This window comes from Vanellus vanellus (genome assembly GCF_965231255.1).
Source record: "Vanellus vanellus genome assembly, chromosome: 8".
Taxonomy (NCBI): Eukaryota; Metazoa; Chordata; class Aves; order Charadriiformes; family Charadriidae; genus Vanellus; species Vanellus vanellus.
The window spans coordinates 6,084,597-6,097,801 of record NC_138913.1 but is presented as its reverse complement, the minus strand read 5'-3'; the positions used below and the strand labels follow the sequence as shown (position 1 = coordinate 6,097,801).

Here is a 13,205-nt window from a genome sequence, read left to right as displayed (position 1 = left end):
GGGCAGGATTTATTTCCTCTTTTGTACCTACTGTCTAGCACAAGAAGAAGCACTACTGTAAAAAAAGGATTATGAAGCTATGATTCATGCCTCACAATTAAGTCAATGCATCTTTTTGTCTCATCTACAACATGCATGTTCCAGCTCTCCTTTTGAGCAAATGTTGCTGTTTGTGCCAAAACCAGGGCATTTTAGGGATGCGAAGAATAAATCTTGGACGAGATACAACAATGCTGGATTCACTTTGGAAAAAAAAAAAAAAAAAAAAAGATTGTTGGAAAGAATACCCAGTAGCATCTATGCCATCAGAACCCTCTGACTTACCATACTACAGAAAAAAAGCACAACCCTCCTTTACTTGCCTTGTCAGGAAAATATACACAAAACTTTCTTTCCCTCTGGTCAGACCTCAACTGAAGACAGCTACTTCTGGCAGACTGCAGTAATTCTTTGCAAACACCTCACCAGAGCACTGGCCTGCCTTCCATCATGTACCATTATACCACCTGGGAATGCAGGAGTACAAGCTTGCTAGTACTTTCAAATGATCATTTTCTCCTTACATCTCTGGGTTAATATTCTTAAACTATCAAATATGGCTTAAAATGTCTGCTCTCAAATGATACTGTGACACAACAGATCAGCAGGAACATGGCAGGAGATCTCCAAAATACATTAACATGTTTAACAGAGAATTCTTAAGGCAGGTGTTGCTGGAAAGGAACCCTCTCCTGGAAATCAGTGTAAATTGCAAATATAACTTTGATTGTAGATTAGCACAATTCAACAAAACCCAAAAGACAGCACTGCACAATGGAAATGCCTTACAAGTGTCTATACACAGAGGAAAAAAAAAGAACAAGTCCATTTAAAAAAAATTGTGACTGCTTGCTTGCTTATGTTCATCTTACCAAAGGTACGCAAGTTCACTACCAAGTTACCTTGATAGGTCTGTACCGCACTGTCAGTATAACTGCTGCAAGAAAATAAACTGAGGTTCTGAATATCCAGTCACAGCAGATCTTAGTAATGTTTCTGATGAAGGAGACTGACTACCCGTCACGGGAAGCAGCATCTGATGGTCTTCAGTCCCAATGGGAAGAGGAAGTGCTAAAGACATCTCAGAGGGTTTCACATCTATGGACTCCGATAAAGGACTTTTCTGACTCTGAATGGATTCTTGTTCATTGAAAGAATTATCAAGTGCACTAGAATCAGGGGGAGTTTCAGATCCTGGGGGGGGAAAAAAAAAGGAAGAAATTTTCAAAAGTCGCTGTGCAAATTCTGCAAATTCCCTTTCAACTGACTGTCAAAGGAGCTTTGGAGAAATGTAATTATGAAAGTTTCCTTGAGATTTTACATCCCAGAAAATCTAAGAACCACAGCCACATCCAAACATCCTCTTTTAACTCAGACAGCAATGTACAATATATCATGTATCCATAAACTTCTTTGGAAGAAAACATTCGTTAACTCCATTCCAGCTAGGCCCATTACAGTTTTTACCCAGTCACTTGAGAAATTATTTTCTATTCTTAATTGAAATCACTGCTAACAGATTCCTCACTGCCTTCCTGTTTGAATGCAGTCTGCCACTGCTCTTGGACTGCTTTCTGATTAAGCCACATCAGATATTGGACCCTTCCTCTATCAAAGTGTCCTCCGAAGCCTGTTATTTCAATGGTGAAGCACTCCTGTCTGCCTTCTGCCTCTCCACAAGAGCTGACCTGCCCTGGCAGCTCTCCCAGCTCACACCCTCGGGCTCAGCCGGGCCCTCTCCATGCTCACTGCTGCTCTCACCTCACCCTTGCTTCCACTGGCTTCCTCTGCACTGGGGCCTTCCTAAAGGGGGCTTCTCAAGCTTCTGACATTCAAAGCTGCCTCTGCGTATGACTCTTGTTTTCTCATCCTCTCCCTCGCCTGCTCCATCTGTCCCAATCCAGACGTACACAAGCACCTCTTATTCCTTTTTCTATATGACAGAGGTAAGGGAATTATGGTTAATACACTTAAGGATGGACAGATAACGAGGTGTATAGAGCCAGTGTTGAAAAGAGGCTGGCTATCTCAGCATCTCTGTGCTTTGTACCATAGGCAAGTAATACATGTCAGATTTCTTCCTAATGAAAATCCAGTATCTAGAATAGCAACTGAATGTATTTGAAAAGTCTTTTTAGAGCAGTAATCGCAGCTGGGAACATCAGCTGTCGGATCTTGTGTGTTTGCTAATCCAGCTCAGACTTGGATTTAAGTAAATCTTTCACTGTTGCATTAAAAATATTCGTGCCTTCAAGGTGTAAAGTAATTCTTGTAACCAGTATGCCTTGTTCACCTCAGTTACTACCCTCATAAAGATGTACTCCTTTGATGTATTCAGAAGAAATAAAAAATTGCCTACAATTCAGACCATGCCTTCACGTGGGAAGCTCTCACAAATTACGACGACAACAAAGTAAATATTCACACAGGGAAATTCTTCTCAGCAGCAATCCATTTCTATGTTATTCAACACATATTTGCTACAGCAATGCAAATGCTTGAAAATTTGTCTTGAATCCGATTTAAAGCATGTACTTTATCCTTTAAAAGGTTTGGGTACCTCTAAAGTGGATGCTTTTGGCTCTAAAAAGAGCTACTATCCAAAAATCTTTTATTTTCTAATTTTAGGCCTGGATAAGCAAAAAAAAAAGTCATTCAGCTTCAAAGACAAAACAGTTGATGCAGTTTCTTAATGTTTCTTTGCACAACGAACTCACCTGTGTGAACTTTCGTTTTGTGCTTCTTCAGATTTTTTATATCTGTGTAAGAATTTCCACACATTTCACAGATAAATGGTCTTTCACCTGAAAAAAAAATATGGTTTGGCAGTTAGAACAATCTTGAAATTGAAAGAAAACACAGTTAGAGATGTAGGATAATGCCTTTCAATGTTGTATTTTAAAATACAACTTTGTAACTCGATTGTCTGTGTGTCTGTATTCAGAATAACATTGTTTCCAGAATAATAGATTAAAACAAAGCAAAAAACCCCAAATGTTAGAAGTAAAGCCATGATCATACATCAACACCTACGCTGTTACAGAGATATTAGTTGAAAAAGGCAATTAAAAAAAATTTCACAAATATTTTCTTTAAATTATGTTAACACAGAGATACATAAATTAAGAAACTCTGCAAATTTCAAGTACAGCACAATACGGTGTATTTTAAAGGCAAAAGGGTAAAGGCAGAATATTATTTATAGTGCAGGAAGCAGCCTGTCTGGAAACTGACCTGTATGGGATCGAAAATGTTTATTGAGCTCTCCAGAGGAAATAAAACTCTTTTCACAAATGCCACAGATATATGGCTTCTCTCCTAAAGGAAACACAAGGAGTTTGTTATTTCAATATATAAACCAGAACATGCATAAAGAACAAATCAAAATGAAACAGAGGTAATGTCCAATGGGAGAAAGAGCTCCCTAAACTGGAGTCAAAGGGAAAGAACATGAGAACAATGCTGGATGACAACTCCAGGGGTAACTCCCAATCTACAGATTTCCTGCTCAGCACCCATCTCCAACCTCTCTGCAGGCAGCCAGTCCTCCCTCACCTGGCCTGTTCTGGTACCGCAGTGCTCTGCTTCCCCCTTACCTGTGTGTTTTCGGGAATGGGTGATGAGAGAACTTGAGACAGCAAAGGCTTTTCCACAACTGTCACACACGTAAGGTTTCTCCCCTGTGTGCCGACGCACATGGTAAGTGAGTGTGCTGGCCTGAGCAAATCGCTGACCACACCGATCGCAGACGTAGGGCTTCTCGCCACTATGCTTCCTGCAAATGAACACAGACAGCAGTGATCACCTGGCAGAAAGGGAAGCAAAACCCATGACTAAGTAACTTTTCTCAGTCAGTACTTTATCCCTAAAGCTCCTTGTGCTAATGTTCTGTGAACTAAAAAAAAAAAAAAAAAAGGTAACAACTGTGAGTTTGGTTTCGAGTTAGCAATTTCTCATAGAGTGAAATTCACTGTCTGTTGGCTCTGGGAATCAGCAAATCTGTGATTTATGAACTGAACTACAGGCCCTGCACATACAACATGCACCATGAGAACTCTGCACGTTTTGAATCATAGTGTACTGAAAGATAAAATGATGATTCCTAACAAGGGAACATAATTCCTGCTCCTGCCAAAAAAATGCAAACACACGTGAACAGTCAGAACTGTTCTGTTTCGCTTCCCATCAAGGAACTCTCTCCTCTATGGTGCTACAAGCAGTTTAAAGCAAAACAAAACAAAAAACCCACATCATTGCCATAAGGATATCAGTGTGTAGGCTGTAACATTCATAAATCACAAATCACTTCCCTAATGAGCAAATACCTAGATGTAATTATTCTGTTATGCAGTGTGAGAGAAGACCCATGATAAAAGGAGCAGAAATGACCAAATTCCAAATTATGTGAATGTGTAACTCTTGCTCACACTGGAGTAAATTATTCTGTTTAAATAAACACATGGATAAGCATTTGCAGGACCTCACTTTTGCCTACCTGGCATGAATCTTCAGATTGCTTGAAGTTGCGAACTGCAGATTGCAGACATCACATTTGTACGGTTTCTCTTCTCCATGATGCATCCGACTGTGGAACACTAACTGGCACTTCTGAGCAAAGCCTTTGTCGCACAGTTCACATTTGTATGGCTTCTCCCCTAGTGAAAAATAAAACCCTTGTGCTCTCTTCATTTACATAAGAAAGCTTTTCAATCCATTACCTGACCAAAGCCCAGGTGTCTGTTCTAATACTTCTTACAAATAACATTTTGGAACATCCTGTCATCAGTCCACTGAAGTGGAACATGCCAGGAATACAGCAGATAACAGATTATTTTTGAACACATTACCTTTTGGGGTAAAAAGGTAATAATATTTTTAATAGTGCTGTTTTCAGTAAGTCATCTGCTTTTTCTTGCCTGTCAAACAGCATCAGGTCTGCAATGTACAGTCTAGTGCTCACTAATTTCTCATTAGCGTCTGCTGTAGAATGCTACAGGTACTTCTCTCATTCTTCATGTTCTCTTAGTGGTCAATACAGTCTCATGTAATGGATCGTGCAACTCCGTGGTCTCAGGTGATAGTATAAAAGAGCCTATCTCTGCATTTCTATGGCACTGCACAATCAAACCAAGAACTCAACAGTTCTTAAGTAAACTGTATACATGAAACTTTTATTTTTGAAGTTATTAGACCTCTAACCTGCCCTTGAGCAACCAACACTGTGAAATTCCCACCTACTTATGCAAAAATTCCTAGTACAATACCCTCAAAAGTAGAAAGTGCAGCTGATGTTCCTACCGGCAAACTGTCCCTGAATACTGCTCACAAGCTCCATCTCGCACATGGATCTTTGGTTAGTCACTGGCTGACAATATCTGAAATCTTCTCCCTTGGTTACTGAATTAGCAAGGCCCTCTCCTGCTGCTGTACCTCAACACCTCCTCCTTCACCTCTTTACATCCACTGCTGGCCTCTGCTCAGTTTTCCAAAGGGGAAAAAGAGCACAAGTAAACAATTTATTTATCTGATTCACTGTTACTTCAGAATTCTCAATGCCAGCCACAAAAAGAAGAAAACTACGTAAACCAGGTCCCTCTGCTGCCCACTGGGCTAAGTACAGCAGCAAAGGCAGAAGAACAGCTATGCCAGATCAGCCTGAAGAATGAACTAACCCAGCATCAAGTCTTCCGTCTCTAGGGAAAAACATACAAAAAGACAAGCAGGCACAGTACTTCTCCCCTACATCTTCCCTGGCTCCAGCAATTTGCTGTTCACAATTTTTTTTAAGTCAGACATGTCTTAATGTTTAAGTGTTCATAATTGATTTCTCTTTGATGCTTTGTTCAGTAGCTCTTGATACAACACAAACTTCTGGTAATGTTACTGAAAGCAGAGATCATAAGACCATCACACATTTCAGCTGCACATTTTACTAAATAAAATCCCAAATTCTGTAGTAATTCAGCCACTTCCCTTACCTTGGGAGGTAAGACCCTATGGGAGAAGTTACCTACTTGTCACAAGATTGCATTTTTTTTTCTCCCCACTTTTGTTATCAAACATGTATTAGGATTTGAAGTTTTAAAAAAAAGCAACAGAAATTCTGGTATCAAGTGCTGTGAGTTTTCCATGCTCTACTGGCAATAGTTTTTGGCACTCCATCACTCTACAAAGTTAAGAGTAGCCAGCTCTTCTGAGTCTTTCCAGAAATCAAGATGCCCAGACTAATTATGTCCTCTCTAGTTATTTAAAGTACAAACTATGATTTTATACTGAAAAATGCTGAAACGTTTCATGCTACCAGGATATAGGTACTATTCCTGTATGCATACCAGCAGTGGACAAAATTTCTAGAGGAAGAAGTCAGAACGCAAAGATCTTTTTAGTCCTGTGTTCACAGGCTGTGATTACAGATTTCCACAGTCCGTGAGACAAGGCCAGCGGCTTACCTGTGTGAGTTCTTACATGTGTTTTCAGCTGATTGCACTGGGTGAATGCCTTCCCACAGAGCTGACACACGTATGGTTTCACCCCTTTGTGTATTCTCATGTGTCGACGGAGGCTACTGGCTTCTGAAAAGACTTTTCCACACGTGTTGCACACTGGCTTAGCTTTGGAGTACTTCTGGTCAAGCTCTTCCCCTGAACTCTCCAGCTGGTAAGCGTTCTTTTCACTGGCTATGTTAGACATGCAGTGCTCCTTCAGCGCACAGCTTTGCTGAGGCTTTCCCCGTTTTTGTTTTGCTGCAATAGTCTGAACTAGGATATCCTGTGCTGCCAACGTTTCACTTTCCACCACAGATGCCAGCTGTAGGTCAGAGTTATCACTGCCTTGGGCAGCCTGTTCCGTGATCTGGGTGGCCAGCTTATTTGCATCCAAAAACATTTCAATGGATGTGTTCTCAGTCACATCATTCTGATACTGTACACATTTACTCTGTGTGCTTTTGGGGGAGCTGAAATTTTTCTTTCGCTTTTTGGTTTGAGGAGATTTCTTTTCTAAAGCTGTTTTCTTTGCCTGTGGTTGAACCAACTCTGCAGAAGCAGCATCTGCTTTCTCCCGATTATTGTAATCTCGGAGAGTCAGAAGGCAAGTCTGCTGATTCATTTCCACGTTTCCAGTGATACTAGATGTCTCTGTAGAAGAGGGATTAGCAATAAAAGCAAAGTCTTCCATCTTGATTTTGCACTTAGTGACCACTTCTTCTACTTTGAGATAGTCGGCAGCCTGGTGAATTTCTTTAACATTCCAGCTGCAAGAAAATAAGACTATTATGACAATATTCTGGACAAAGCAAACATTTATTCTGTACCAACTGTATCAAATGCAGACAGCATAGCTACAGAAAAGTTACAGTCAGAAAATGTAACTTTTGAGAAAACATACAGCAAGATCTAATCTCTTAGTGCTGTAGTGCCACAAGACACTAGTACACAATTACTCCTGAACTGATGGCCCATGCCTAGTGCGGTCTGCAGATCTGCAGAACTGAGAAGTTTATTTTCAGTTACATGCCCTTTGCAGAATTTTTAAGTTAAAAGTCCAATCGTAAGTTGGTGAGGCTAGACATGGGGTCATTGGTCTGAAAAGCTCAGAAATCACAGCACAAAGGGATGAAACACTGGAGAACAAAATGCATAAACTGCCATTCTATAATCCTTCTGCCAAAAGTCTTAAGTAATTCACAAGCAGCGCATTCATCTCAGCACTTCTGTGAGGCAGGTATTAATCTCGTTTTATAAAACGATTTGCAAACAGCCTTAATTCTGTATAAGCTGCACACAGACAACATTAACATCAAGGAAGTCCTCATTTAAACTACTATGCTCTATTTTTCAGTTCCTGCAACACAGGCCTTGATGGTTTATAGAGAAAAATAACCTGGAAAAGTGGCAACTTTTTTCACCAATTAATTTATGGATTTACAGCACTTTAAAGAGAGATTAATGGTAAACAACATCATTCTAAATCTATTACACAGTAAATGTAATTAAACAATAAGTAATGAGCCATAGTTACTCTCTGTACATGAATATATTTGTTTTGGTATCCTGTATTATACTAGTGCCAAGTTCAAAGTACACCCTCCTGGTGTCACTCATGCACCCACCAACACAGAAGACAAGAGAATTTGCAGACAGTTGCAGCAGACACCTAAATGGACACAGTACAAGATGACGGGTGCACGTGGGCAGACCTGCAGGTGTCATCTTTAGTCAAATAGTTCTCCCTGGGTGAGAACTGGACTTTCACCTTCAGAGATCTCAACTGCTCAGAATGAATCCAGACAGTCTCCTGCTGCCGTCCCAGACAGACATCAAGAACGCTGCACACTTCTGCTCATACATAATTTGCAAAGCATCAGGCACTAACTTTAACACATCGCCGTGCACTCTGATCTATTACTGTTAATGCTTGTAGCTAATTTAAAAAAACGAACACCCTACATCTGTGTACTTAAATCATCAGGTATGAGTCTTCAGACATCAATAGCAACAAAGCTTTTTTGAAATGCATTTCACAGCACGCATGGCAAAAGGAGTTGAAATTCTGGGCTACACACTTCTAAGCAGTCACACTTCCCTAGTGAGGGATAATGGCTTTCCTTCCCTGAGAGAGAAGCACTACAAAGAATCCTCACTTTACATGAAGCAACGCAACGTGCACAAAATCAACAACAGTAAGGGGGGAAACACTTTTTCTGTGACTCCTTTTGGGCACTGTGATACAAGATTCTAAGTAACAGATCATGCACATTTTAAAAAAGTAATTTTTTAAAATCGTGCCCATCATTTCCTCAGACTTTAGCCTCTACTGCATACACAGTTTCTGTGTGTTCGCTGCAAAAATGGACTTCTACAAGCCAGCCTCAGAAAGAATACACTTATCCTTCCCTTTCCCGGTGATCACACAAGATTGTTAATCCCTCCCAATCCAGATAAAAAGATTCAGAGAGTGAAACCATCAATCAGTGAATATCAGATAACATACCTTTGTTTTGGCACTCACATACCATGTGATATTTTAAAACATACAAACAGATGGTCTTCAACTTGTTAGCATGTATCATATCCGCTATTACTTGTTTCTCCAGAACTTATTACAAAGAACAAAACCCCGGTACTGCCTTAACACAAAGTTTATTTCCCTATTCTCTTTCCCCCTTTAATAGCGTATGTTACCTGTCAAGGTTTAAGTTTCCCGTATAAATAAATTCCAGGAGTTTTTGGAATCCATCAGCTTTCACTTGAGTCTGATCCAAAACAACATTATTGTCAGACGCATCTCTGTAAAATGCACCGAAGTACTCGCTGAAAGAGGCAAGCACATTTCTGTGTGCTTTGAACTGGAATTCACCGATAACAACAGTACAGTCACAAAGAAAGCCGGCTTCTCGCTGCTTGTTCAGTCTCTCTAAAAGGTGCTCACAGTGATGGGAGTACTGCATTTTGATAACGAGCTGCAGCCTCTTTGTTCTGATCTGGGAAAGCAAAAAAAAAATAATTGACTTACATGCAAGATTTAACTTTGTCTTCCCCCCTAACAGCGTAAATTAATGATTACAAAAGACTTGCTGTTCAAATCCTGCAAGATAGTTTGTGCACTAGCGTTTTCGTACGAGGTATAGCGAGATGGGTGGATCTCTCTTAACTTGGGGAGCTGCTAATTTTAGAAGCAGAACGAGGGGGAAAGAGCAGAGACGTGGATACTCCCCCACCCACAGCAGAGGATTAGCTCGCTTAAGCTAAGCAGAGCTGGCATGTCAAAACCGGGCTCCCAGCACCACGTTGCAGAAACGCTCCACCCGAGGCTGGAAGCGAACGGCGCTCCGACGTCGGGGACGGCCGCTCCCTGGGACACGGCCCCGCTCCCCGCCGCAGGGACCGGGGACGGGCAGACCCCGGGCGCGGGGGGGCCCGAGCGGTCCCCGGGGGAAGGGCCGCCTCGGTGCCAAGAGAGCAGACGTGGTGCCGGCGCGCCACAGCGACCGCGCCCCCCCCCCGGCTCGACCTCGCCGCGGGACGGGCCGGAGCCCGCAGCGCCCTCCCCCCCCCGGCCCCGGGCCCGGCCCCGCCACTCCCGTGCCCCCCGCGGTCGGGCCCGGCTGACCGGGTGCTGCCCGCCCTCCCCGCGAGCCGCTGCGGCGCCGCCCCTGGGCCGGCAGGAGGGCGGCGGCGGCACCTCACACACCTGCGGAGGGGAAGGGAAGGAGCGTCTTCGCCTCAGGCCGCCATGTTCTGATGACGCCACACACACCGCTTCCGGGATGTGACTTCCGGTGCCCCGCTCCTGAGGGCGGCTCGGAACTGGGGGGCAGAGATGACACCGGTGACAGAGGGAAAAAGGGGGACGGGGCCACCACCAGGGCTGGGCGGCGAACGGCTTCCCGGGGAGGGGGTCGGGAACTACACCTCCCATGATGCAGCGAGCTGCGGCAGAGCCCGCTGTCAGCGTGGCGAGGAGCGGTGCATTCCGGGAGATGTAGTCGCGCCAGGCGGGGAGGGGGACACGGAGCCAGGGGGACAGACAGCCGTAAGACCAGGGTGGGCGGTTCTGGCGCAGCTCCCGCGGCAGGGATCCTCGCCCTCCACCCCCGGTCGGTAAATAAAATGGACACCATGTAAAAGGCCATCCCGGCGGGTGTTTCCGCCCGGTTTCGAACCGGGGACCTTTCGCGTGTTAGGCGAACGTGATAACCACTACACTACGGAAACGCCTCGTGGCGTCTCTTTCTCGGCAGCCCCTGTAATGGCGGACTCCCTCAGCGCTACCTCACCGCCGCTGCCCCAACAGCGGGTCACCCGAGGACCCGCACAAGCGCAGAGGAGGAGAAAGATTCCAGCAAAAGGAGCTGACGAACGCAGGGAAATGGCAGGAGCAGGGCCCGACGGAGATCTTTGCCCGCCGGCACAGGTGGGATGAGCAGCACAAACCAGGTGGGGCTGCCAAGGGGAGGTGTAAAGCATGTCAGGAACCAAGCAGGGCAGTTTCAGCGTCAAAAATCAGAGTAGGACAGTCCCAGAGAAAGGGAGTCGTTTGGCTCTGCCAGCCTGGCGGGGCAGGACCGTTAACAAAGCAGCAGCGAGAGATCACAGAGTGTGTTACCTCAGGCAGCGTCGCCTCTGCAGGCCCCTCACCTCAGGCAGCGAGGCCTCTGCAGGCCTCTGGCTACAGCTGGAGCTTGGAACCTGAGGAAGTGACTAATCCTCCTGGATTTTCTGGTACAGCAGGCACTGAAATGCCTGACCTTGGAAGGAGCTATAGCTTTATAACTTAGCTTTGCCATCGTTTGTAAAGGGAAACTCAAGCCAAATCCCCAGCCGGTGGGAGGAGGACTAGAGAAAAGCCCAGAGAAACGAAATAGGAAATAGCTGCAGAAGAAAGCAGTGACAGGGAAGGCAAAGGGGCAACAGAAGAAAGTTGGAAGCAAGCGGCGACAATATTCTGTTGAGTTTGGCACTGGCAGCTGCAAGATTTCTTAATGGTCCTGCTGTCGTCCAGCGGTTTCTAATAGCTGCAAGGATGTGTGTGGAAGAGGTGCCACAATAGAGCGTTTCGGAAAAATGAGCGTCCTTACTAGCTCTTTTCATGCTTGCAACATCTCTCAGGTCCATGTGGAAAAACTCTTGTGGGAATGCACTTGTGTTCTTAGTGTCACACCACGATCACAAGATCCGTTGTGCACAACTGTAACACCCAGCGTGAAAAGGTTGAGATTGCAGCCACTTGTCTGCCCAAGTGCATATTGCCCCAATAACACCCATTTTATTCCTGCAAGGTCTTCAGCAGTCCCCAGGGATTAAATTTTAATAATTGTAAAGAGAATAAAACATAAAAAAAATTAACTAATGAATATGTATTATTATTGATATAATAATACATTCTGTCATAGCTTGACAACCACAGTTAAAGAAGGAAGGTACTGTTTAAGACATGCTATAACTTTCTCCGAGGAGCAGAACAGTCTCAGGTCTCATAACTGCTGAAGTTGCCTGGCCTGTGAAAGGGCTGAGTATCTTTCCAGTATTTTTTCAAAACAACCCGCATGATTTAAGTGTACGTGAAGTGCTTTTTCCTAACGTCCTTTACCTGGGACATCCCCAAACAGACTACCTTGACCAAGCTACTACTTGCCCTGTGATATTCTCTGGCTTGACCCAGACAGCTGTGATCTTACAGAGCACCTAACACGGAGTCTGAAAGGGGTACTTCAGAAGCCACCACAGCTGAGGAGCTGCTTGTACAAGGCATAAAAGAAAAAGTATGTCACGTGTGATTGAGCCTCGAGGAAGAGATGACTAAGAATCCTAGTGAGGTGGAAAAAACTTAGCACCTTCCTGGTGGCCATGAAAATATGGTTCAGAATCGCAGGTTTCATTGTCCTGAAACCCTCTTTCTCCCTCCTCAGGTTGGCATAGATTCACCAGGGATTGACAAGTTCTGCTCCAATTCTATCATGACTGAATCATCATCGTGATACTGACATAAGGACTTACCTCCACGCCAATCCTGTTTGGTAGTTTCAGCCTCTTCCCTGGAATTATGATGAATGCTTAAACAAGGGGATAGTCTGCATGGTCCCAGAGGGTGTTAAGGTGAAAGTCAGTGCTGCGCCTAACAGGAAGTTTTCAGTTTGGACAGAAGGCTCCTCAGTTCCCCAGTGCCTTCCAGCCGATGCAGATTACTGTGACAGAGTACAGGGAGGCTGAGCCTAGCATGGTGCACAGAAAATGTTTCTACAGTACATGTGATTTTATAAGAGTTTACTTAACACATCGTGGAAAAGAACCTGAGATTATAGCTACCTGGAAGGTAGTGCCCAGAGGGAACTCTGTGTCCGTAGCCTGCCTTTTGAAAGTCCAATAAAAATCATAACATCTGGCACAGTTACTTCCTTCTTAGTTTCTGAAGAGGTGTAAAATATGTTTTTAAAGAAGTTCTTTACCGGAACAGTGCTGTACAGTATACCTACAAGTAAAGTTAGAAAGACCAAGACCTCTATGCTGTTGCTTCAGACTCCGTCGTCCCTGCAAAACTGCGCGGCCTTGAGGCGCCTTGTTTTTCCGTGGAAATCTCAGGGTCACAAAGCACACACAAAAACCGTTCTGAGGAACGTGACGCGACGCAGCAGAGGCGGGACAGCCGGCGCCCGAGGCCAGCGCTCC

At 44.2% G+C, this 13,205-nt stretch overlaps 1 protein-coding gene across 1 annotated transcript; it reads right to left on the bottom strand.

Moving 5' to 3' along the window:
* Positions 1 to 689: 689 nt before the first annotated feature.
* Positions 690 to 10,262, bottom strand: MYNN (myoneurin). Its single transcript, XM_082487364.1, has 8 exons — positions 10,231 to 10,262; positions 9,222 to 9,520; positions 6,489 to 7,291; positions 4,535 to 4,694; positions 3,636 to 3,814; positions 3,274 to 3,357; positions 2,757 to 2,843; positions 690 to 1,233 (listed from the first exon to the last, which is right to left on the bottom strand). The coding sequence occupies exons 2-8, from the start codon at positions 9,485 to 9,487 to the stop codon at positions 965 to 967; spliced, it is 1,848 nt and encodes a 615-aa protein (XP_082343490.1). The 5' UTR covers positions 9,488 to 9,520; positions 10,231 to 10,262; the 3' UTR covers positions 690 to 964.
* Positions 10,263 to 13,205: the final 2,943 nt, after the last annotated feature.

Coding starts and splice junctions, on each gene's coding strand:
- MYNN (XM_082487364.1), bottom strand. CDS start 9,487: ATGCAGTACTCCCATCACTGTGAGCACCTTTTAGAGAGACTGAACAAG. Junction 7,292..9,221: donor GGAAACTTAAACCTTGACAG/GTAACATACGCT, acceptor ATTTTCTTGCAG/CTGGAATGTTAAAGAAATTC. Junction 3,358..3,635: donor CCATTCCCGAAAACACACAG/GTAAGGGGGAAG, acceptor TGTTTCCTTTAG/GAGAGAAGCCATATATCTGT.